Below are 27,173 nucleotides of genomic sequence, written 5' to 3' on the forward strand. Positions count from 1 at the left end.
AAAAATATACCACCCACAAAAAAATAATAAATAATAAGTATTGTCCCTCTCCAAGCACAAGAGCTAAGTCTCTTTATTGAAGAGAACAGCGCTATTAATTTTAAGATTATAAAGTAGAAATATCTGTAAAATTAATTAAATTATTAAAAAAAACTTTTGTAACCAAATTAAACATATAAAAAAATTAAAAATAAATCAAATAAAAATGTGCGCGTAGACACGTCTGGCTCCTAGCAATGTTTAGAAAATGAATGTTTGAAAAATAATATTATAAGTAAATTTAAAAAAAATGTTGCGCGTGCAGACAAGTCCGGCTTCTAGCGCTGCCGTTCGAATTCTGAATTTGAACGTTAGAGATGTAACGTATGAGATAAGTTAGTACTTACTTATGCATCCCTTCTCTCCGAATCCATAGTGTCCCGGGAGGCATACGTCGCAGGCGGCCCCGCCGACCCCCGCCTTGCAGTGGCAGCGCCCCGTCTGCTGGTCGCACAGGGTGCTCCCGGCGCCCCCCGCGCCCCCCTCACCGCGGCGCTGCGCCCCCACGGGGTCGCACACGCAGCGGCTGCACCCCGCGCCCGAGTCGAGGCCCCAGTGCCCCGGCTGAAACATTTGTTTCATGTATGTTTTTCTTTTTTTTTTTAAATGGCAGTCGTATTTATTACTTACCTTGCTTATTATGTACAAGATTTATAGATCATGTTGATTTTTGTTTATTTTCCAGCTAAAAAAGCTGTTTTTATTTTAATCTGTGTTGGGGACAGGAGGGATAATCTAGTGTGGGCCAATCAAAAACTTCTCTGCATTTGCTCATTGCTGGGAGGAAACCACGTTAAACTCCTCAGGAGACATTTGATACAAGGAAATAAACGATAAACAAGAAAGTATAAGAACGACAATTTTCAATCAGTTAACAACTCAAATAAATCGTATCTTTGAATACTTTTTCAATTAATCCAATAATTGCTTTACAGATAGAAAATGGTGGAGTTATAATGAAATTATATGTTGAACATACTTCGCAGCGATCACAGGTCAATCCAACCACGTGCGCCAAACAGCGACATTGACCGGTTTTGATGTCACAGCTTCTGATCTCCGACCCCCGCTCGTTGCAGTTGCAGCCTGAAATCATCGTAAGAACCATTCAGAAACCTTATATCGCCAAAGGGAGTGTCTGAACTGCATAATAATGCGCATACATATTATACATTACGATCACACAGTCATATGCCATACCATATGTAGTGAGTGTACATGTCGCTCACTCCTTTCAAGAACGTCATAAAAAAAATCGTAAATTTTCAGTTGTGCATGTTTTCGGAATGTCCAAAAAATGTACTACATCCCAGCAAAAGAAGTATATTTTTAACTTAATATTTACCCGCTACAGGGCAGAAAGTGTTGTTTTTGCATTTTAAAGAAAATGTATTGTTTTTTTTTTTAATGAACTTGTTATTTTTCAAATGGAGAAAAAACCTTCAGGCAAAACCTAGAAAGATAACAGATCTTAAAAAGGTCAGAAGTTTTTTGGTTTATGACATTCTTGAAAGGAGTGAGCGATGTGTTAAAATGTATCCATATTATAATATCAACCTTTGTTTTTTATTTTTTATTTTTAAAGTAAAAAGTTACCAAAATTAATTTATGTATGTAGAACGGGGCTACTTGAACATTGATGTGTTACTTGAGCCTAGTACAAAAAAGAGATTTAAATCTGTATTTGGTCTACAATAATGAACGTATTGTGACAATAAGTGTCACCTGTCAGGGAAACAATGAATCGTGTCGATACGTTTATTATTGTAGACCAAATACAGATTTAAATATTTTTTTTGTACTGGGCTCAAGTAACACATTAAAGTTGAAGTAGCCCCGTTCTACGGTACCAAAATCAATAAATTGACATGAAATTCGAATAAATATTCAGTATGGGTAGGTCACTTTCCAAACACAAAAGTTTAGTCTCTTTTTTAGTCTTTCAAATTTCTGGTCAATAAATTAAAGTAAATAAAACATATTTTTAGTTCTCTCCACTTTTATTTTAATTGATAGTGATTGGGTTTCGTTGTTGTCGACATCATTAGATAGGACATCAGACGTTACCCGGTCACTGGTAATACAAAATAAAAGTGGAAAAAAACTTTACAGTTGTTATTTTACTATACTAAATCCAGTTCCACCAAGAAATGTCAATACAAATCTTAAATACAATAAATTGGAGTGTAATAATTTTCGTAACAATATTAAAACAACACAGATAAAAAATATGTATTGTAGCAATTAATTATTTTGGATTTGAAACTGAAATTGAATTATTGATTATTATTTTATGACATCTCAACATAGATGAAGAAGAATATGGAAGTCTGGGCATTTACGGGGTTTACGACCGTCATAGATTCCATATATTCCATATTATTCTTCATCCATGTTGAGATGTCAAAAAATAATATGAAAAATAACTCCTATAATTGGAGATAATCCAGATTAGTGAAAAAGTATTTGGACAAGCTTAAAATGTTGTGAATTATTGCTTAATATTTATGAATTAATGTAAAAGAATTGAAAATATAAAAAAAATATGTAATTGGATTTTAATGTTCTACAGGTAATAAAAAGCTCCGCAAAATATGTAGTTAATTTATTTTATAAACAATATATACTTATTATGTGGTTTAGAAATATTAAAGCAGCATAATTAAACCCTCAAATTATTCACAAAATTTATTTAAAAAAAAAAGTGATTAATTTGTGGTGAACAAAATAATTCATATTCTCAATATTATTAATATTTAAAGCATTTACTTTGTGGTTAGTCATTTTTACTTATTTATTTTTTACAAAAATGTTAATAAAATTAGTATATAACCACTCACCGAGATTTTTACGTCTACCGGTTTCGAGACGTACCCGTCTCGTGTTAGTGATTATCCTGACGAAGAGACGGGTACGTCTCGAAACCGGTAGACGTAAAAATCTCGGTGAGTGGTTATATACTAACTTTATTAACATTTTTGTAAAAAATAAATAAGTAAAAATAATTCAATTAAATTTTTAAAGTACGACGCGTAACAGAAGCAAAACCACAAGTCCTAAAAAATTTCTTGTCTGTCGATTTAACGGGAATGTAATGTTATATCATTGTATTACAGTGGAGTGATAAAAGTTCTATAAATCATGTATTGTACCTGTCGTATAACTAGATATATGTATGGTATTATCAACAGGGATATCTGGAAATGTTTTATACTTGTAAAAACTTAAGTGAAACGCGTGGTCTTACATATTGAACGCCATAACGGAGGCGCGTGTCGCTTCACGATAAACGGAAAATGTAGTTCTCGCTAAGTTGTATTTATGCTTGTCAGCAAATCGTAAGAAATGGTTTTTAATGATTGTAAATAACATATTGTAAAGGTAGGATTATCTTTAAAGGGATGAAATATATTACATTTATGACGTACACCTCCAAATCAATGCTTTATATATATATATTCGTGTATACTACATATATTTCATTATTGTTTTAACCAAATAATTGAGTTTAACATAAACTCTATTAAAATATAATATATTGAAAATTTAAAGTGGGTTGGGGGCATTGTAACGTAGTGAATTCATAATTATTTCTTTTAATCATAAACTTTTTACTTACGATTGATATATGTATTGAATACAATGTACAAAAAAAGAGATAGCCATGATTTTTTTTTTAATTTCCTACATTAAATATATTTTATTAATCAATTTTCTTGATGGTGGTAAAAATGGTTTTAGTGTGGAAAATGCAAAAAATTCTAATAAAAATTCAATAGACAAGAACGATGAATATCTGAAAATGATTCGTTTAATATGTACACACACGTATCTCTTACGAAAAGCAAATGAATTTCGTCGGAACTGACCGCGATAAACATTTAAAAAATAAAATAAATCAATTTGCCACAAAACTTGTAGTAGCATGTAAATGTTCATATTTTCTCAAGCAATAATTTGAATATGCACATATATTATAAAGATTCATAAAGATAATTAAGAAAATAATGTATGGGAACATTTTTTGTAGAAAAAAAGGTAATGTGATATTACAGGTGTAATACATTCTCCGCGTTCCGAATGTAGTGATGTGCAACACCAATGAGCCAATTCACAATAATAATCGACTAACCGCAATTTTCAGTTATAGATTTTTGGAAAATATATTACGGCAATGATTAACGAATAACTAAATAATACACCTATGACAAATAACAACGATAGGGGAATCATAATAGCGGTAAAATTATTATATGACTTATGACCGGTCAAGACTAAGATTATTACAAGGAAAAGGATATTCAAAATCATTACGGATATCCAAAAAAATTCTTATGTTGTTTTATAATTTATATAAATGATTGAGGACATTAAAAGCAAATTAAGATGTATTTACCACAATAAGAAAACGAGTTATATTGTTTCCAAAATAATACTAACCTAATAAGCGACATTCCAAATTTACAAATTATTTTAAACCAATCTCAATTTAGAATCTTTAAACAAACGAATTATTTTATTTTAAACAACATTTAAACCAGTTCGGATTTGAACAAAAGTTTTAGGAACATCCCAGGAACTCATTGACTAAAAATCTGTAGTTTTGATAGTAATATTATAGTAATATTAATTTTGATAATGAAACTGGGATCGCAGGTTCGATCTCTCCAATTCTAAAAGATATTTCAGGAGAGTAATATTTCAATTAATGATTAAACCATAAAAAAGATGTAATGGAATTATTTTTTTGGAAGATTTGTGAATCAAAAAGTCACAAAAATAATCGAATCATATGATTAACAAAATCAAGAATCATTCGGTAGTGAAAATAATCAGATTATTCTGTTACCGCTACCGGTTATTCGCTTCATTAATCGGAGGCACTTTGGTACAGTAAGCTACGAGTGTATAATTTGGCCTACAGCAGGAATTTAGCAGAGGAAACCCGTTGCGTTGTGCTGATAGCTGATAGCCAGTTACCTACTCTATTAATGGAGTAATTAAAGACCTCCCATGCTGCCGGAGCAAGGTCTATTGATGAACGAGACCCCAAGGGCCGAGGCCCAAGGGCCAGACACGTGATGTATTTAAAACCATTACACTACGTAATTGAAATAATTTTGAACTTTCAGTATTTTACGATGTATCGTTAATAACTTTTCCGGGATAGAATATCGCAAATATCGTTCTTCTTTTTACGAGTATCAAAATAAAACGGATAACACAAAAACACATCGAACAAAATCTAACAAATACTTATTTTGGTCAAAATAATTTTGATTATTTTGCAATAAATTTGTACAACCTGCTTCCACTATCCATAGTAATTAAATATAGAAACTTAACATAAAAGGGCGTTTTTTTAATTTGATTTATTTTGAATTCTTTTGCTTTTCATAATATATTATAATTACAAGCACAAAGCATATTTATATATAATAAATAACAAAAAAAATCCCATAAAGGCCTGGCCTGTGTGTGGATATACATTTTATTTTAGGTAATAATAAAGGGTACTGGCAAAGCTAATTATAGATTTGGCGTTTAATTTGTAGAACTCCATTTTTATTTATTTATTACATATTAAAATCAAAAATTGATTTTTAAAGTCTACTAAATTGTATTTTATTATTAAAAACACATGAAAATAAAATTCGTGACAGTTGTTTCGCCTTTTTATGGCGGTTTAAAACTATTGTCAAGATGCCATAACAAGGGTTAGAAAGTTTATTTTTATGTGTTTTAATTGCATCTGATACATAGATCGTATTATTCGGAATCTCGTATTTGATTGCTGAAACAATTTTCTTTCATTATAATTTTATAAATAAATATTTTAAAATGTGCCTTCGGTACGGCAAAACTCGGTGAGGGCAAATTTTTGTAATTTGAAATTATGTATATGGTGAAATAAATCAATAGTGTTTTTCGAATTTAGGATTTTATAACATGTTTTATGTGTATGATATAATATAAAACGTCCGTGGTTCAAATGATAAATTACTACGCTTTTACTCTCCGTCTCTTAAAAGTTGTTTACGGCGGAGAATTTAAATTATTAAAACGTATTATAAATTAAGTATCTTGTCATGTTTTGATATATTTCTCTTTTAAAATTATCTATGATTATATTCCGGTAGCTTCGTTTAAAAGATCTTAATACTGTATTACGTTTTCTCGACGGAAAATACATAATTTATAGAACGTTCGACCGAAAAAAAACTGGTCATTTAAACCAGGATGAATGTTTTCACAACATTATTATCTAGAGTAAAACGATTAATTTATTGGCCAGAAATCATCAAATAACGTCTAGAATATACTATCAATTATAATTATTAAAGAAAAGTTCGATAAACCAAACCAAATTGGGTTTTTTTATTTATTAAAAGATACTATTAGCCTTTTGCAGGGAACTATGTATAATACTTTAATACTGCAATTACTAGCGCAATGGTACAAGTATTGCGTATCGCTTTGAAAAAACAAGGCTTAGTAAAAATTAAATAAGTACCGTTTTTACCAGCATGTTTTCATTATGATTTTTTTATACATGTCACATTTCATCATTACATGGTATTCGCATTCATTTGTATATCGTAGTCATACAGGAGAAAGTGACCAAGTGCATTGTTTTACAAAAACGTTATCATTGACTATTTGATATCTTACTAGCTTAATATTGCCCTGATAAAATCCCAAAAGATTTTAAACTTGGAAGTATAATATATTGACTAGTTAAAAATGACTAACTGCATTGGTGTTTATTTTCTTACCAAACAATAGTGACTTAAATGGCCCTCCTGAGCATTTTGCGTTTTGGTAGTTGGTCACTTTCTCCTGTACGACGACGATATATGCATGTATAACAAAAACCAAAAAATCTAACACGCAAGATTGTGCGCGGGTGTGAAATATAATTCAATATACACATGGCATGAAACATACTGTTTCAATTTTGCAACTAGAAAAAAGTGGAGTAACAAGAAAAACAAAAACGGAAAAAAATAAAAATAAAACATTTAAAAGGTGGAAAAAGCAAAATGAACACTTAAATTTAAGAAAAAAAAATATACGAAAAATATAAAAAAAATGTTAAAACAAAAGAAAGAAAATTGCAGTTTGAGTAGGAAATCACCTATGTGAATTTGAATTTTTTAAAGAAATTCATTCATTCATCGGACTATTCATCGGAGCAATGTGAATGACCTGCTTCAGTAAAACGTAGATTCGTAAAATTAATAGATAAATTATTAATGAATCAATGAATTGTCACTACGGAACTATAAAAAAATAGCAATTTATATATATTTAATAAGTCATCTAATCAAAGCTGTCAGTAGATAATCTAAGATTAATAAGTAGAGCAGTATGGTACTCTAGCTTTCCTTGGCAATTAATCAAAACAACTGTTACTACCACATTGTAAAAAGAACTAACCCTAAATATGTGGCTTTAGATTACCAACGGAAGGGTAGAAGCCCCGTTCTGCGAACTTGCAGGAGACTAATAGCGCGCTTACAGATTTGCAGTTGGTTTCCCATCTGGCTTGGGGATAGGCCGAGATCACCGCTCACATTCCAGCCTTATCAGAATAAATAAAAAGCGCTGATTGATGACGCTAGGTCCGTACTGGCGAAACCGGTAGCGGCTGCTACTGCCGCGGGCAATTTTCTGGAGAATCGGAGTGGCAATGCAAACAAAGTTATTTATTCGCTTGCGGGCAAAAGAGGACATTTATCCGAGTTAAATAATATACAAAGCTTGAGGAAAATGGATAACGTTAACGGAGATGAATTACCTCTCAGCTATTTTTCAATTTAATTTATTATTACACTTGTAAATACATATATGATTGAATTCAAGATTGCGCTTAAAATTGAAATGTATGAAACAATGTTTGTTTTTTAAAGGAATGATCTCCAAAGCCTTTATTTTATAAGAATGTCTACGGGTAGGATGATAAAAACAGGAAATTTTAATATGAAAAATACGTCTTGAATAATCAGACCACTTGAAAATGAAAATTAAAATATGTAGAGTTTTTTCCACTTTTATTTTATTTGACTAGTGACCGGATTTCGTTGTTACCGACATCATCACACTGGTGATGGCGGTAACGACTAAACCTGGTCACTGGTCAAATAACATATTAAAAAAGAGAAATATTTGTGTGTTTATTATTTACAAAAATACCCATGCGGTTCATTATTAAAAATAGATATCAAATTGTGGTACATTGGATTCGAACCCAGAAACTTTAACTCAAGAGTCCGCGACACTAACCACGGGACCATAACCCGATATAAAAGTGGAAAAAAAACTATATAACTTTTGTTTTATCATGTGAATGCAATTCCACTAACAAATGTGAGTACAAAACTTATTTAAAAAAAAATAAAATACATATTATATATCCAAGGGATTTTATCGGTAATTGTCCATGTACGTTGTAAGTATGATCCCGATAACAGTAAACAGCAATATTTACAATCAGTAATGACAAGGTAAGGAAATGGCGATACGAAATGTGACAATTTCCTCGGCTTTTTACTCTGCGAATTCCAGTTTATCTGAATACTGGATGCATAGTAAATCTGAGATTGCCCTTCCTGCAATGCGATTCAGTTGTCACACGTGTAATAAACTGTAGATATATTACGTTATATTGTACGGCACCGGGAACCAATATGTCTGCCATTGATGAACAAGAAAAAGCTTTAATGGCTTCTATCACTCGAAGCTTGCTACAGTGTGTACTGAAATTATTATCAGCAAAGCATAACTTCATAAAGTTTGAAAAAAATCTAAATATTTATATTATTTGCACGCATTCGTGCATAGTACTGCTTCCATTATGTATGATGAGATGCCTGAATGTATGAAGAATGAAAAATGTCTGAAAGAATTTAAAAATAAATGTCTAAGTTACTGTAAGGAAATGTAAATATATAAAGATGATGTAAATGTATATAATAGTTTATATTAGTTTAATATAAGCTTACTTAAGAAATAAATAAATAAAAAATTAAGAAAAATGTAAACGGTAAAAATGTGACGGTAAAATTGTTTAGTTTTACGTTTGGTATAAAAAAAACTTTGGTTTTTATAGAAACATCATGTGATAAATTAGTAACATAATTTATTTAGTATTATTTTGCGGTTTTACTTGGTAAATACCACTATTTGTTCAAATTTATTGTGACACGTGTTTCGATGCATTTCCCATTATTTTCAAACACCGTGTGTAAAGCTAAGTCTAAATTTTGGAGTTGCGTCCTCGGGACAAAAATAAAAAGTAAGAAACAGCTTCATCTTCCAACGTCCCAAGGATACAAAACTAAAATTAAAATTTAACTTGAATCTTAGATTCACAATAGGTTTTATGAAAATGTGGTATTTACCTACCACATGAAATTTAAATAAAAAATGTAAAGACATTACCTCCAAGTGACTGGCGAATCAATTGATGAGGAGCATTATTATTTTTATTTATTGATTTGGCGTTTAATTTGTAGAACTACATTTTAATTTATGTATTAATTTTAAATCAAACACAGATTTTTTGAGTCTACTAAGTTGTATTTTATTCACAAAAACACATAAAAAATTATATTGTGACAATTGTTTCGCCTTGTTAGGGAAACAATTGTCACAATATAATTTTTTATGTGTTTTTGTTAATAAAATACAACTTAGTAGACTCAAAATATCTGTGTTTGATTTAAAATTAATACATAAATTATTATTTTTGTTTATTGCATTCGGAATACATCTAGGATTGATGTTTTATCATCCCTTAAAGAATTGCCCTTCAGGTATTTTCGTTATTTTATGATACATATTTTTAATGAGAAATGCTGATTAATTTATTTAAGAAAAATACCGCTTGCTTAACGATTGAATTAAAAAACATGAATTAAATTTATATCATTCTCGTATACACGTATTCAATAACTTTTCAGAAACATTACTACCTATCATTAGAATCCAAACTGTCCATCAAGCCTCATCCCTTAGTTTTTCCCTCTACCTCCTTCCCTAAACGCCCCTTTTCCCCTGCCTTCCTAATTATCACCAATTTGTATTTTTTTTTAAGTACTATCTACCCGTTTATTGCAAACAGCTATATATGGTATCAAACGTTTTGACCAATATCACTTGTCTGTTTTTGGTTAGTTGGAAAATATATATTGGCTTATTAGCAATAAGCCCGCCAATGTACCTACCTATTTCTTTTCTGTACATGTAAAAAAAATTGTTTGAATAAATAAATAAACAAATTATTTTTAACCCGTAAGCTGCGGATCGCATCTATTGTCGTTTTTTATAGAAGTACCGTTGACTGCGGATCGCATGCATAGTCGTTTTTCAACTTTACGTAGGTACTTATATCAACACCTATGGATAATTTTTTGCACTTAAATTTGATTCGAGGCATGGATAAATTAGTTCTCTTTGATTTACTGTCATAAAATATCAAAATTATTTTAATTTAGTGTCAACTTTATCGTGAATACTTCCGGTCGGCTCGTGCTCCGCAGATACGACAGCCGCGTCTTCTATACAGCCGCCATACTTTAGGCCGCGAGTCCGTAAATGTTAATATTTTTGTGTAAATACACCATAAATACATAATAAGTAAAGTGCACTGTGTACTGTGAACATCTATGATGGATACCCGAAAGTTTCACTACAAAAAATAGGCAAAAATATGCTTTTTTTGTTAAAAATATTGTAATGTAAAATAATCCAGCACGGGACGGAAAGTTTGACACTCGAAATCGAGCAGCTTAGAGGTTAATGTGTAATGGTTGTTTAAAATTCTTTGTTGATTAACATAACTTTATGTGTAGAAACCTAAATTTCTTATTCAAATCTATTCTAACTATTCCTTAGTATCTTGGATATGGTTAACACAAACAAATACTCTGCAGATTGAACGCAGACGCTACTGAGAGAAACACTGGATCGCCAATGTAAGTACACATTAAGTAAATTAAATCGAACTGTAACAGGATATAATATCAGAGAGAAGCATCTTGATAATATAATGGAGTAGATGGAGCGGCTCGAGGCGAACAGCGGAGCACGGTAGCAAAACGGAAGAAGGACCCATACGAGTACATTTACCGACAGGCACGCGCGATGGACCACGCGCCAACAACGGGTGTTTTTATTGTACTTAAAAAAAACATAATATGTAGCACGCGATGAGGATAATCTTTTGAGTGTGTGTCCTAATCTTTGTTTACAAATCAGTGTATCGGGTCCCGTGGTTAGTGTCGCGGATTGTTTGGTCAGAGTTTCTCAGTTCGAATCCACTCTACCACAACTTGATACCTATTTCTAATAATCAGCCGCTTAGGCTCACAGAAATAGTATGAAATTGAAATATTTATATTAATAATAAAAACACAAATATTTCTCTTTTTTTAATTAAAAAAAGTGTTTGTCCACTTAGGGGTTAATTTATTTATTGGACAATTTATACAGCTCTGCCTTTATAAGAGTATTAACAAATTTGGGTAATTTATGTATTAATTTTAAATCAAACACAGATTTTTTTAGTCTACTAAGTTGTATTTTATTAACAAAAACACATAAAAAATTATATTGTGACAATTGTTTCGCCTTGTTAGGGCATTATAAAAAAAACTGTGTTTGATTTAAAATTAATACAAAAATTAAAATGGAGTTCTACAAATTAAACGCCGAATCAATAAATAAATTTGGGTAATTTATACAGCGTCATTTTTGTAAAATACTACCTCAAGGGCGCTTCACTATTTACAGTAAATTCAACAACTAAATAATTATTCTGCGCTACAATATATAAAATAATAATACAAATGTTAGGATTTTGCATACATTTCAATAAAAGGGTCTCCGCCAAATAAAAACTTACACATATTGACCATAGATGCTATCGCGAAGTCAAACATGAAGCGTCGTGAGATTTATGATATGAGTTTCAAATTATTTATTAGAGTTGTTGTCAATCATGGGTAGAATGGTGAATGTTACACGTGTATGAAGTGATCACTTAACCAACCTATGGCGGGGTCGTAAGCCATGTAACTACCTACCCAGACTTCTTCATCTATGTTGAGATGTCAAAATGTAATAATGGTGAATTTTACACGTGGATATAAATCCTTTAAACCAGTCTATGACGGGTCCTAGGCCATGTAAATACCCAGACTTCTATATTATAATGTAAATGTGTGCATGATGGAAATCAAATAAAAAAAAAGACAAATTACCTGTAGAGTCTAGATTTTATTATCTTTTTTTTTAAATCAGACCATCTGGATCTTACCATCCATTGTTTACTTTGTGTAATACCACTTTTGAACACTTATTTGTGACTACCGGATTCGGATAATCATTCCATCATCAGGTCATTAAAATTAAAATAAAATTATTACGATTTGACATTGGTAAAAAATCAATTTTTTGAAAGAGATTTTACATGTAAATCAAAACTGGTCTTTGTTTAGATAATCTATAAATATTAGAAATACAGTATCTACTCAATGAATTAGGGCCACGCAGAATTTCGCGCAATTTCTCAATTCAAACAGGAATAACTCAGAGAAAACCTTGAATAAAACAACATTGAATTTTATTTACACATGAACACTTTATTACGCTTAAATTATGCATATATTTTCATATAAATATAGTTAGTATTTAGTATTTCCACCTTTGGCAGAAATAACTGCCTCAATTCTTTTTGGCATACTTAAAATGCACTGTTTTATCATGTTTTTTATTTCTTCGTCTTCTGACCAAATTTTTTTAATATTTTTTTTTTGACAGTCTACTGTCGGATTTGGAAATGAGTATACCTTATTTTTTAACATGCTCCATACGTTTTCTATAGGATTAAGGTCCGGAGAATTTCCAGGCCAGGGGAGCAAAGGCAGATTTTTGTTAGACAAAAATTTTATTATTGATTTAGCCCGGTGGCAAGGTGCCCCATCCTGCATGAAGGTGTATGGACCTTCTGTTGGGTCGAGTGTATGGTAGAAGGGCAATAAAATTCGTTCGAGGACCTGCTTATAGGAATTTTGGTTCATTATTCCTTCCACGAAAAACAACGGCCCAGGTAAATTGTTAATAATACATGACCATATCATTGTTGCAGGGGGGTGTTTGATAACTTTTACCACACAGGCCTCATCGTAACGTTCCATTGGTGTTCTCCTGACGAATCGACGGCTCTCTGTCACGGCTTCTAACCGGTACTCATCACTAAAGATGACCTGAAAAATAATGAAAATTTAAGTTTAATTCAAATATATAAGTTTATTTACTAAAATGATATGTTGAAAATTCAATTTAAATAAATACCTTTTTCCAATCATCTACCGAGTTATTTCGATGTAGCCTGGCCCATTTTAATCGATCCGCTTTCATTCGTGGTGTCAATTTTGGTACTTTTACAGGGCGCCTGCATTTCAGATTTACTTCGTAAAGACGTCGCCTCAGTGTTGATACCGATATATTTATACCCTCTTCTTCCAATTTTATTTTTAATGTTTTTGCTGATGCACTACGGTTTTCTAAGGCACTTTGAACGATTTTTCGATCAGTCCTCGGTGTTGTTTTTCTAATCCTACGACAGTTCTTTCGCCGATTGCTGGTGGCGGGTGACTGATTTTTTATTGATTTTGAAATTTAGTCCACTGTTTGACGAGAAACGTTTTCTTTTTTTGAAATTTCTCTAATAGATAGTATTCTTAATTTCAGTAGCACTATAACACTAGACTTTTTTTCCTCGGAAATATCTTTACTTTTTCCCATTTTGTCCTTTTCAAAAAAAACACTTGTGTTTACAAAAAAAAATTATACTTTATGAACTAAAATTAAAAATTAAGTTTTTTTCACAAGACACGATAACTATATAACTTCTCTGAACAAAACAACAACCAGAACTCAAGAAACTTCACTAATAAATAAGATAGGACTATTTTTTGAACTTTCAACTATCTGTCTACCTGTGCTAATTAGGGACCTTTCTCAGAAAAAGGGTTTGAAATTTTATAAAGGCTTAAATAATCCAGGTATATTTTACATATTATTGAAGGTAATATACATGATATTAGATGTCAATAGAAAACTTAAAGTATTTATGTAAAATAAATATAATAATCCAAAAGATTTCAGAGTATTCAAAAAAATAATGGGTGGCCCTAATTCATTGAGTAGATACTGTAAGTAAAGCAATCAATAAATAATAACTTACCATAGTAAATAACCAAATAAATTTAACTTCGAGTCCACTTTTGAAAATATTCCCATTGTGATTCATTTGTCGACATTCTCTCTTTCAAAAATATGTTTTTATAAAAATGTCAAATCGTAATGATTTAATTTTAATACAATAATTTAATTTTAATTTTAATGACCTGATAGAATGATTTTCCGAAACCGGTAGTCATAAATAAGTGTTTAAAAATGTGGTATTACACAAAGTAAACAATGGATGGTAAGGAGAGTGTACCATACCACAAAGTTATCAATGCTTTTAATATACAAAATACATCTAGATCTTTTTTACTCAAGCTAATAAATTTACAAAAAAGAAATATGTGGAATTCCATGTAAATACTAGATTTCTTTCTCTTTTTTTAAAAAATCAGACCATCCAAGCTAAACTAGGTATTTAGTAAATATTTCTTCCATTTATGTATCGTGTATCACCCTCCAGACGTTTACACATTCTCTCACATCTCGTCGATATTTTCGTACGTGCCGTCTCAATTGCGCTGAAATGTAGCGCCCGTATATGGTCATCTAATGTTTATTTGAATTCTCTGGCGGCGGCTCCTGTGGGAGGCTGCGTAAATAAAGCCGAGGACCGTGATGACGGATATCCAATACACGGCGCAGGGCTATTGGCCGGACTGGGTTCGTGACTCAAGGCGACTTCTCAGAACCCAAGGCGTTTATGTTCAATCTCACGGTATCTACATATGTATTTTTGCGTATTTCCACGCGGAAATAAACATTAATAAATATGTTTTTATACTATATGTGTTTCGATATCAATTTTATGTGAATGAAGATGGTCAAAACATTCCAGGGCTTACGATCTGGCAATTGGCTCGCTGAAGCGATCACTTTATACCCTGTGTAATGTTCACCATTCTGCTCTAGGATTTTCAAAAGATTTGCAAGTACAAGTGTATGTTGTTAATTAGGGGTGTACTCTCGGCAAATGTTGTCCTTGCATAATTATTTTTTTGGATTATTGTATATTTGAAATCGTCGAATAATTATATTTGTCATTTTAAAACTCCTTTGCCTTCAGTAAGTCTGTTATTTTCATAATTATAAAAAGTTTTCAATACAAAAACGGTGTTTTCAGAAAAAAATAAATGACGTTAAATGTAACCTGGGTTTAAAAAAAATAAGTTTCGGGCTATAGATAACACAGGCCAACACACATTTTGGTGCCGCGATTTTTTAACTGTTCCTAGTTAGTTTTTGGCTGCAGAATCCGAATTAGCCCTCAGAATTTGTCAATTAACAAAGGAAATTTTTATGCGATAAGAGTAATGTATGTAAATTTTGCAATAAATACTTAAATCTATGTTTTCCCTTTAATAAATACGTAAATCCATGTATTTTTAAAATCTAGCAATAGTAATAGTTATAACGTGAAATGTACAAAATTTTAAAATTTATATTTATGAATGTGGCATTTCTTAATCGGCGGGTATGTATGAGGAGATGCATGAACGTGAAAGAGGCGAAGAATGTTTGCAAAGACAGAGTGGTGTGGCGTTCTATTCTCTCTGCCCACCCCTGCGGGGAAGCGGCGTGAGGGTTAGTTAGTTAGTTATATCTCAAAAAAAAGATCTGATAGAAAAAATCTGGTGGCATTTTTGAATCAGCACGTTAAAAAACCATTAAAACATCAGTTGTTAAATCTCCGGTACCAATTTTTTTTCATTTTGTTGGCCAGTGTATTAAAATATGAACATCTTGGTATGTACTATGTAAAATCTTATAAACCTGTATTTAAATTTACTATATACAGACATGCGATTAATTTGTATAGACTAATAATGTGGTTCTCATTAAAACATATTAAATTATCTTTTTAAAATTATATCTTACGATTTAAATGGAGTAAAATGAGACGCAAAATTTATCATGTACAGAGCAAAGTCTCGTTTTTTCGAAGCGTTTCGATAAATTTGTAAATATTATTTGAACGAAATGTTTCTTAAAGCTTATAAATCAAGTAGGTAGCGCATGTTTGGGAGAGATGAGTCAAGATTCCGATATTCAAGTAGTGCCACTTGAGTCAACTCAATCACAACACTAGACTTGTAACTCTTTCAAAGTTTGCGCGTCGCAAGAATAAACAAGACTGGCATAAATAACTCTTTATTTACGTTTTAATATATTTCCGCTCTTCAGTCAGGTGTTATTAAAACGTAAAAGCCATATCGCTTACTCCTTTCAACAACGTCATATATAAAAAAAACTTGATTTTTCAGGAGATCGTTTTTAAAGTTTAAAAATATAATACAATGTATTAAAAATAAATGTCGAGCTTATTAAACTTTTAACAGTGCAACAGATCTTTTTAAGTAAAACCCGAATGTTTTTTCTCTATTTGAAAAATATTAAGTTTATTTAAAAAAATAATTAAACAATACCCTTTCTTCAAAAAGCAAAAATAACTCTTTCTGCCCTGTAGCGGGTAAATATTAAGTTAAAAATATGCCGCTTTTGCTGGGATATAGTACTCTTTTTGGGCATTCCGAAAACATGCATAACTGAAAATTGACAATCATTGATATTTGACGTTGTTGAAAGTAGTGAGCGATATCGCTCACTCCTTTCAAGAACGTCATAAAATAAAAAAACCTGATTTTTCAGGAAAACGTTTTGAAAGTTTAAAAATATAATACAATGTATTAAAAATAAACATCAAGCCACTTAAATAGATGATCCAACCAGCAAAATTTTATATTAAGTTGATTTCCGTTTTAATGGTCTTGGTTATACAAAACTATTGGAAAACAACAATCTGTTTGTATATCCATGTGCTGGTTAGACACTGGCCATGCATATAAAAGAGGGGAAAAATAGGTAAATAATGATTTTAAAAATTGATGGTCATAAATCATTAATTGTGTTTACTGATATAATTGTGCTATTTGACATAGACTTTAATTTAACAACTTACGCACACGTGGAAGCATTTATTTTTCGGTATAACTGATAAAAAAATTGCTGGCTCATTGTTATTTTTAGTTGGAAAATAATTAAGTTTTGTATGAAGTTTGTTATCTTAACATAGCTCTCACTAAAAAAATTACTTTGAACTTTGAAACGTCATTTCAAAAAAGTAAATTACTTATTCGTTTATTAAAGTACATGTGTATAACCGTATATTTAAAAGGGCATAATAAAAATAAAATGTAATCAGAAATACACTGTATCTACTTATACAGATTTTTCACATAAGATTGAAATAAAATGGGACGAATGACAAATCGAATTATTGATTTATTTAAACTTCATATACAGAAAAGAAATAATGACATTGGCAGGCTTATTGCTAAATGGCAGTATCTTCAACCAACCAAAATACCAATACATTATATTGTATTACATAAAAAAGTTTTGAACAAATATACATTCATATTACTTCTCCAATACCTGCCCACATATTTTATTCTTAAGAGAAGCAAGTGCGTTAGTCGTCACGTTGGCAAGCCTGCGCGGCGCGCTGTCAGAGTGTGTACTGAAGTTTTCCGACAAGATTTTTAACAATACTTTGAATCATTGCTAGATTTAATAAATTTGTTTAAATTGTAACTTTTTCTTTAACATTTAAACGTTCAATTTAGTTAGAAAAAAAATCCAATTTGGTTTGTAGAACGTCCAATTGGAAGAGAAAAATAATGTATCCGTATATATATATATATATATATATATATATATATATATATATATATATATATATATATATATATATACATAAATATATATATATTATATATATATATATATATATATATATATATATATATATATATATATGTATATATATATATATATATATATATATATATATATATGTATATATATATATATATATATATATATATATATATATATATTATATATATATATATATATATATATATAAATATATATATATATATATATATATATATATATATATATATATATATATATATATATATACATATATATATATATATATATATATATATATATATATATATATATTTATATTTATATAAGCTAAGCTAGTTTTTATAGTGATCTCTTTTAAGTATTTCATTTAGTAAATTCGGTGATGATATCACCAAATCTATATACTAGAGCTCTTATCTGTTATATTTTAAGTTTTCATGTTAGCGTATTAATATAGACGGAGTTTTTTTGACATTTCCTGTCGTCAATGTTGTTAAAACTTTTGAAATACAAGTTAAGCATGTCCACATTTCATTCACAATAAAATAATGATTTATCAGTTTAGCCGAAACTGATATAAATTCCATTGTAAAACATCCAGGTGTGTGCCGAGACTAAAATATTGCGTCACCAATGCGGCATTTGTGTTCCAGCTTTGAATATTTATCAAATAATTCAATTGGGTGTGAATTCGCAGCGAATCAATCTTCGTATCGGCCGGATAACATTCGTACGAACTTGTTTAGGAGTTGAATTAATCAAAGCTCATTTATCACCAATGGTAAATATTTAACAATCGCGTCTGGCAGTTACTCCTGTAGACGGTGACCTTAATTAGTACAATAAGGTGGGCAGGTTGTTTATTACTGCACTTGATCATACAGGCAGATAACAATCAGTCCAAAAATGGTATCGAACTTCAATAGCAGATAAACTAAACGAAAGATTTGGCGCATTAGCAAAAATATTTTCAATATTTTATATACAGCGCTTGCCTTTATATTAGGCACCCCCTATAGAATTTGTTTATATTTTTAATTAATGCAATTCTTGAAATTTTTGCAATCCTTAAGGATTATATTGTATTTTGATGGATTTAACATACTACTTTTATCCCGTCCTACGACAATTACGGGCGTGGTTTATTTAAAAACACTCAATTCAGTCATTTCAAGGGTAAGTTTTTTTTTTATTTGAGTCGTTGCTTTCCAGTTATGATAATCAGTGGAAAAGTGCGATTTTTTTCCAAACTTTTCATTTAAGCCTTCATTATTTAAAATTAAATGCCAAGAAAGCGTGATTTGAGTGAATCTGAGCGGTCTCAAATAATTTTATTGATTTCAGAAGAATACAAATGCATAAAAAAATAGATACTTCTGGTCTAATGTGCAAAGGCAAATAGCCGCATATTGAAAACAATAGTTCCGAGATAAACGAGATGAAAATTAACTTAAAATTTTTGCTAACACATGTATCAAATTAATACAATTTTGCGGCTATTTGGATAATGAATATCTCGGTAAAGGAAAGAGATAGAGCAAAATCTGTGATTGTATGTTATAGAGGCTAGTTATAAAAATGCTTTAAGCCATGTTACGCCAAACAGGCGCAACTTGAGTTACGGCTAGTTGCCTTTACACATTAGTGGTGTGCGGTCCAAACAACATTTTTTTGAAATCTGTTTCTTAAAAGGGATAGATATTACCACAAAGTGACTGCCGAATAAATTAATGAAAGTTTTCTACCAAACCTAAGTAAAATGTTTCAATTAGTAGTTTCTAAAACCGTTTGATTAAATTTCCAACAAAAGAATGAAAGAAAACAGTATCAAAAACGTATTGCAAGGAAAACTTTTTTTGTATCAATTATGAGCTTTGTCAATTGCTGACATTGGAAATCTGTAAATATCAAATGCATACCTAATTATTATAATTACAACACACATTTAGCACATGCATATTTGTCTAATTAATAGAGATAATTCTCAAGATAAAGTGTACGGTATTCAGTATTTAATCGTGAGGCGATTATAAAAGAACTTCGCGATATAAAATCTTGCGGTACAATGGATTCCTTGAAAATCGTTCGCCATTCTGAGTATGGAAATAATTAAGCCCTTCGACAGTTATGCAGCTCTTCTCTCCACTCGAGCCCGCGATAATTATGTAAAACAACTTTTCATACATACTTTGTTCAATAATTTTCATACTTAAGTAATTGAGGGAACAAAACCACTTTGTAACATTTATCTCTGAATACAAAATATGTTACTTCTTTTACGCTCTTAGTGAAGTAAAATTCAACTGATTTTAAGCTTTTAACATATTTGTAATATGTATCGGCCAGGTTTATAAAATTATTAATATAATCATTAGGAATATTATGTTTATAAATAAAAATGGAAATATTAATTTATTCAAAATCTTAAATATCCTTAAGTTGAATTTAATGCAACATTGTATCAATCAATATAAAAATAATTTAAATGCTCAATATAAATTAGTGAGGTAGTTGTTTTCCATACAATATGTAAAATTGTTTTTAAATACCTCTTTTCACCGCAATGGCAGCGCAATCTGTTGAACGTAACAGTAACATACGCAATACTAAACATTGCTTATGGCGGATAGTGTGCTTTTTGACAGCTGCTGTTAAATATAATTTTCAATGATTTCTATTGCGTATATTTTAAATTTTTTTATTGGTTCACAAGCATTGTGAAGAGAAGCATATTAAAATGTACTTATTCTATGTTATTTATTTTCCATTTAAGCAGACTGAGCCACAGCAACGCGTTTCCAAGCACAATTAAAAAGAAATTAATTGGTTTTGGGTGTGTTAATTAAAAAAAAAATAAGAGTACTGTTTATGTTATAGATGTCTCAATTTGATAAGAAATATATATCGTTCCTCTTTACATGAAAAAAATCTGAAAGTCTGAGCATCCCAGGACTTACGACTTGGCATTTGGCTGACTTAAGCGATCACTTTATACACTTGTGTAACATTCATCATTGTGTCCATTATTGAACATCCATATTGGGTTAATTCTTCAAACCTTTATATATGCAATGGTCTCAGAACCTTCCACAAGTGAGTACGATTTTCGATACGTTTACATGTATGGCTGATTGTAGTGCGGTCAGATATTTATAAATATTGAATGCGCAACATACTGATATTTTAAATATAAAAAAAAAACAAATGTTAAAAAAATATGTTTTAATATGTAATACTTTTTTATTTATTAAATATCGTTATACTATTTCAAAGACACGTTAAATCGACCACAAAGTGATTATTTTAATCCAGAAATATGTAGATTCATCTTATTGTCAAGATATTCCATTCCCGGTCAATCTACACCGAGTCCCACGCACTACGAATTAGCCATGGAAACTATGTGTTTTAAATTATAGTATCGGTTGCTAAGTGCTTTCAGTAAATTTCCTTTGGTTTCTTTATGTTCTTATTAGGCCCTGAAATGTTCGCCTTCTACTGAGATACGATACGGCGATAGTAATTCAAGATACAGCCTACGTCAGTGTACTTGGAGGTTTTAGACTTTAGCACGTCTGCGTCCGCGAGACCTATAGTAAATAAACATGGAACAATGTGGCTATATTCGAAATGTGATGTCATTGGTGTATTTAAATTTACGAATACCACACTTTATAAGATACTATAGTCAACTTTTTTCAAACGTTTTTCGTGTTTTTTTTTTTTTACGTGAGATAATAATTGCCTTATTTCCTCGAGAAGGAAGGCACAGTTCAAATAAGTTTTATGAACTAAAAAAAATCTAGTCTAAGATTAACATTTTGCAATTCAAACGACGCTGAATCAAACTAATGCACGTCGCTCACTCCTGTCAACAACGTCATATATCAAAAATCGTAAATTTTCAGTGGTACAAGTTTTCGGAATGCCCAGGAAATGTACTTTATCCCAGTAAAAGCGGCATAATTTCAACTTAATATTAACCCGCTACAGGGCAGAAAGTGTTGTTTTTGCATTTTGAAAAAAATGTTTTGTTTAATTATTTCTTTAAATAAATTACATATTTTTCAAATGGAGTAAAAACATTCAGGTTTTACCTAAAAAGATCTGTTGCACAGTAAAAACTTCAATAAGTGGCTTGATATTTATTTTAAATACACTGTGTTATATTTTTAAACTTTAAAAACATTCTCCTGAAAATCATGTTTTTTGATTTATGACGTTGTTATCCTATCAGATAATGGTAGATGCGGGTCGTTCGCGAATGATCGGATTTTAATGATCTGTTCATATACACTGATTAAATAACCGGATCCCAGTTTCGAGTGAATCGTTCACGAACGTTGATCCATTCACCGATTCGTTGAAAACAATAATAATAATAATATATAACCAATTTAAATAGCTCCATTTTTACAAAATATGGTCTCAAGAGTAGTTTACATTTTTCTAATTTCCTTTATCTCGTGCTCTGTACTATGTACGAACTTTTATGTGATTTAAGTAGTCTTTGATACTTTTTGTAAAAAAATTAGAAGCCAGGGGCTAAAAACTGATTGCTGGATTATTTTAAAGGAAAAAGTGTGAATATTCACGGCATAAAACTATTTTCTTTTTTTGGTTGGTGATGATCTTTGTCGATACAATTGGTGATACTTGTATAAATTCTTCTTCTCCTTATGGGAATGCGTTTTTTCCGATGATTTTTTTTTATTCGTTGACGATATGAACGAGTGACAGAATATCCGAAAAGATTCATCGTTCATTTGATCCGGTCTTAATGACTAAATACCTAAAGTGATATAGAACTTCTGAATGACCGGACCGCAGACCGAAGTCCATAGGTGAAGATAAGGTATATGAAAGTAGGTGGTAGGAAACGAATGTACCTACTATGCCCTGATTGAACATGGATAGGAAATGTATGTTTGTATAATTGTCATGAATAAATTATTTTATTATTATTTGAAAGTACGATTTCATTGAATGAATCAAGGTATGACATGTTAAAAACATGACTGCAAAGTAGATTTTAATCAGAGATGTACTCAGATCATCAAAACGTCTTACCAGGAGATTAGTATCGGATAAGGTATTCGAGTTGAAAAATCCACGCGCGACTAATTGATTATACTAGAATTATTCTACTATTATTGCTGACTCGAGTGTGCTTTTTAATAGGAAATAAACGCTGTGTTGTAACGCGTGTATTATATACATATGTGACGGATTCTAATTTGACGCTTGTCAAAGGTAATGGAAAAATTTAATACAAACGCTGAATTCGGACGGGCATGTGCGTGAACCATGCAGGTACCACTCTGACTGTCAAATTACATTTTAGCAATTAAGTTGCGGGCATGACAGAGTAAATCCGTTTTCTGAAATATATGTCATCTGAATATTCGTTGTGCGACGTTGATGAATATTTCTTCGTGAGAAATTCACGGATTTTGGATCGTATCGTTTTTTTTCTAATGCGAAATATTTATATTTGTTGCATTAATATTTATTTTAAACAAAAATAACATTTTTATAATGAAAAAATACGACGAGTGGTTTTGTGCCAACATTACTTATATTTTTGTAAAAAAAGTAAAATTCAAATGACTGATTGGGAATATCATGTATGTACCTTTATATATATAAAATGCTTTTTCTGTTTTAAAAAATAATGAATTTTTGAAAACGTGAAATAATAATGAATTTCACTGTTAAAAGAAACGCCACATTAATCTGTCTTCACAAATAATCTTCGCCTCTTTTACATTTATCTCAAGTCTTGTGTTGTCAAATATATATTTTTTAAAGTATGATATATTGTTAAAAGAATTCTTTATAAAATCGTATTGGAAATAAAACAGTATAAGCAAGGGAATAAGGTGAGAAGTAAGTTTATATAATAACTAAATTTCAAGAAGTCATTTATAATACCTACTTAGGTTAAAATATTGTGTGGGTTGATGATGTCGTTACGAGAATGATGAGAAGTCATTTAAGGAAAAGAAAAAAAAATCAATGTAATTTCCTAAATGGGGTATTTACATTATAATCTCGATATGATTAAATGATTTCGTTGAAATAACATTAACGTCTCTTTCGTGTTTAGATGTCGACTAAGACGTTTTCTTTACGTATGTACCATATCGCTCACTCCTTTCAAGAACGTCATAAATCAAAAATCGTCAATTTCCAGCTGTGCATGTTTTCGGAATGCCCAGAAAATGTACTATATCCCAGCAAAAGCGGCATATTTTTAACTTAATATTTACCAGCTACAGGGCAGAAAGTGTTGTTTTTGCATTTTGAAGAAACGGTTTAGTTGAATAATTTTTTTAAAATTTACTAAATATTTTTCAAATGCAGAAAAAACCTTCAAATTTTACCTTAAAAGATATATTGCTCAGTAAAAAGTTCAATAAGTGGCTTGATATTTATTTTTAATACATTGCAGTTTATTTTTAAACTTTAAAAACGTTCTCCTGAAAAATCAAGTATTTTGATATATGACGTTCTTGAAAGGAGTGAGCGATATAAGTATACTACGTTTATAGAACATATTAAAAAAAGACATCGTCTTGAAACGGGAAAAACGGTAGTGCTGAATAAAAATAGGAGGCTGTTCTCATTTTCTTTGTTGTTCCTAGGTACATTTATTATATACAGTATTAAATTATCGACAGCTTATCTTGGGTCATCGATTTCCACGAACACATCATAAGGCATTGAGAAATAACAGTATCTTTATCTACAGGTAGGGGCTTTCACCTCAACTATCGTATCGAATTTATTTTTATCAAACAAATTAGTAACACATTTTTCAATTTTGAAATCCGATACGTTTACTAACTCCACGGAAGGAATTTTAATTACCGCGCAGCTAAAACCTACTAGAGAAGCGTCGATGTGTGGTTAATCGATTTATTATTATTATTTATACACACGAAATAATTATTTATACAAACGAACGTTGGTTTTCGTGATTTATAATTCGTGTCATTAATAATTAAATAGTTGGAAGCGGCGCGTCGAAGCGGCTGGATATTTATTTAAATCTATTTTTAAAATATAATTTATATTTGAAGCACTAACTATGTGATTTTCCATTTTATAATTAAAATGTTGCTTTGTTTCAAAATCTTTTAAAGTGATTTTAAAACAAAGTTACGTTTTAATTTTACAAGTTTTAAAAATTTTAATCAAATAACATTTTATTTTAAAACCGTTCAGTTAGGGCATTCAGAAATTATTTGATATATTATTTATGGATTTGGCACTAACTTAGTGAAAAAAAACAAGGCGATTTAAAATAAATTAAAATTCACGTATAAGATCACTTATGAGATTTTTCAGGTAAAAATGACTAGTTTTGAGAACTACAAATGTTCTCATCAACTGATGAAAATTCAAATATTTTATAATAAATATGCTTTATTTATTTAAATTCAATTGGCCCCTCAAAATTTAGCACACATTATTCTAATTTATATTTTATATTAAATGCTCGATGAACATTTATTTACTACTGCAAATAAATTATCGTTACATCTCTTTTTTGTCCGCCTTTTTAGTGTTGTGGTCAGCGCGTTAGACCCTGGGTCAATTCCTAGGATGGTAAAAAAATCACACTAATGTATATTTAATACAATATTAGGTACCCTGGACTGTTACCGGAATCGCAAGGCTGATCACATGTCCTTCATGTATTTAACGATCAAGATAATACTGCTTCAATCAGTGCCCTGAGCACCAATGGGTGAAAACATTTTTGTTTTGATTAATGTGAAAAATACCAGTTACAAAATGAAAAGATGCAGTTTGTATTTTCACCCGTTGATGATAACATCTGTAGATCTCGAAACTAGTCTTGTTTATATTAATAAATTCAAAAGTGGTTTTATACAAGTGTTTGTTTTATTTAATAAAGTAAATGCCAAAGCTATAAATAATTATGCTAAAGCAATTAATAAATGTCAAATTCTACACTAAGTTCCGTACAAAATATTAGCATAACATACTATAACAGCTCTCCATATAAGTTGAATGGTGGCCTTAGTTTTCACACTACTAAAAGGAAAAACATGCAACGCTTTCATTCATAAATGTTACAAAACATTTAACAAGGCGAATTTGCATAATACGGATGTTTAACTGTTTTTGAATGAATTGTGAGTTACGTGTTTACTTAAAGATACCACCTATACGTACATATGTTAAAATAAGTAGAAAAAAAACTTATTATCTTATCGCAAGTTCGAATCTAAACCGACACAAAATAATATTTTTTGTTGATTGCGTCAATGTGAATGCTATATGGACCCTAAGAGGCCTGGACACTACATCTCAAAATTAAGGCGGGATAATCGATTGCCCGCAACTAAATTTTCTTTGAACCCAGGTAACATTTAACGTAATTGTAATTTTGGCTTAAAACACCGTTTTTGTATTGAAGTAATAAGTTTTTCTTCGAGTTGAATTTATGATTTTTAAAAGAAAGGAGATATCGAAAGGTAAAGATCTAAAAAAAAACGATAAAAATAATTAAAAATATATGTTCTAGAAGAAAATGTGCGCGGAGATACGTCTTACTCCTCGCGCTGTCAAAAATGTAAAAATAACTCAAAGTGGAGAAACCCAGATTTGTGAACAAGTATTTGAAAATGTAGTTATGTTGTACAAACTTAAACAGGCTTTGGCAGGTCGTAAGCTCTCTAACTACCCAGACTTCCATATTTTAGTTCATCCATGTTGAGATGACAAAAATGTAAAAATAACTCCTAGGTGGAGAAACCCAGATTTTGGAACATACATAAGTAGTAAATGTTGTGAATAAATATTACAATAACACTAAACCAGTCTATGACATGTCGTAAGCCCTGTAAATACCCTAAATAACTAACTAACTAACCATCACGCCGCTTCCCCGCAGGGGTAGGAAGAGAGAATAAATCGCCACACCACTCTGTCTTTGCAAACATTCTTCGCCTCTTCCACGTTCATGCATCTCCTCATACGTACCCGCCTATTATTTCGACTCCCTAACCTGAACGCTTTCAAGGATTTGAGATACTTGATTTTCTCAGTCTTCCTTTGCTCCTTTTAAGTACTCAGACTTCAAAATTGTTTATAAAATAAAAAAAAAACTTTTTTTTATTATT

The 27,173-nt window shown here is 30.6% G+C and overlaps 1 protein-coding gene across 1 annotated transcript in view; it reads right to left on the reverse strand.

Annotated features, from left to right (window-relative positions):
- wb (wing blister) overlaps positions 1–27,173 on the reverse strand; it is a 179,989-nt gene that overhangs the window by 18,292 nt on the left and 134,524 nt on the right. The window contains exons 12-13 of the mRNA XM_088266381.1: positions 1,019–1,125; positions 387–603 (exon numbers count right to left, since the gene is read on the reverse strand). Coding sequence (XP_088122507.1) covers positions 387–603; positions 1,019–1,125 — 324 coding nt within the window. The remainder of the gene's footprint in view (positions 1–386; positions 604–1,018; positions 1,126–27,173) is intronic.

This window comes from Brachycentrus maculatus, unplaced genomic scaffold (assembly GCF_059751285.1).
Source record: "Brachycentrus maculatus isolate JH-2025_06_01 unplaced genomic scaffold, ASM5975128v1 h1tg000267l, whole genome shotgun sequence".
NCBI lineage: Eukaryota > Metazoa > Arthropoda > Insecta > Trichoptera > Brachycentridae > Brachycentrus > Brachycentrus maculatus.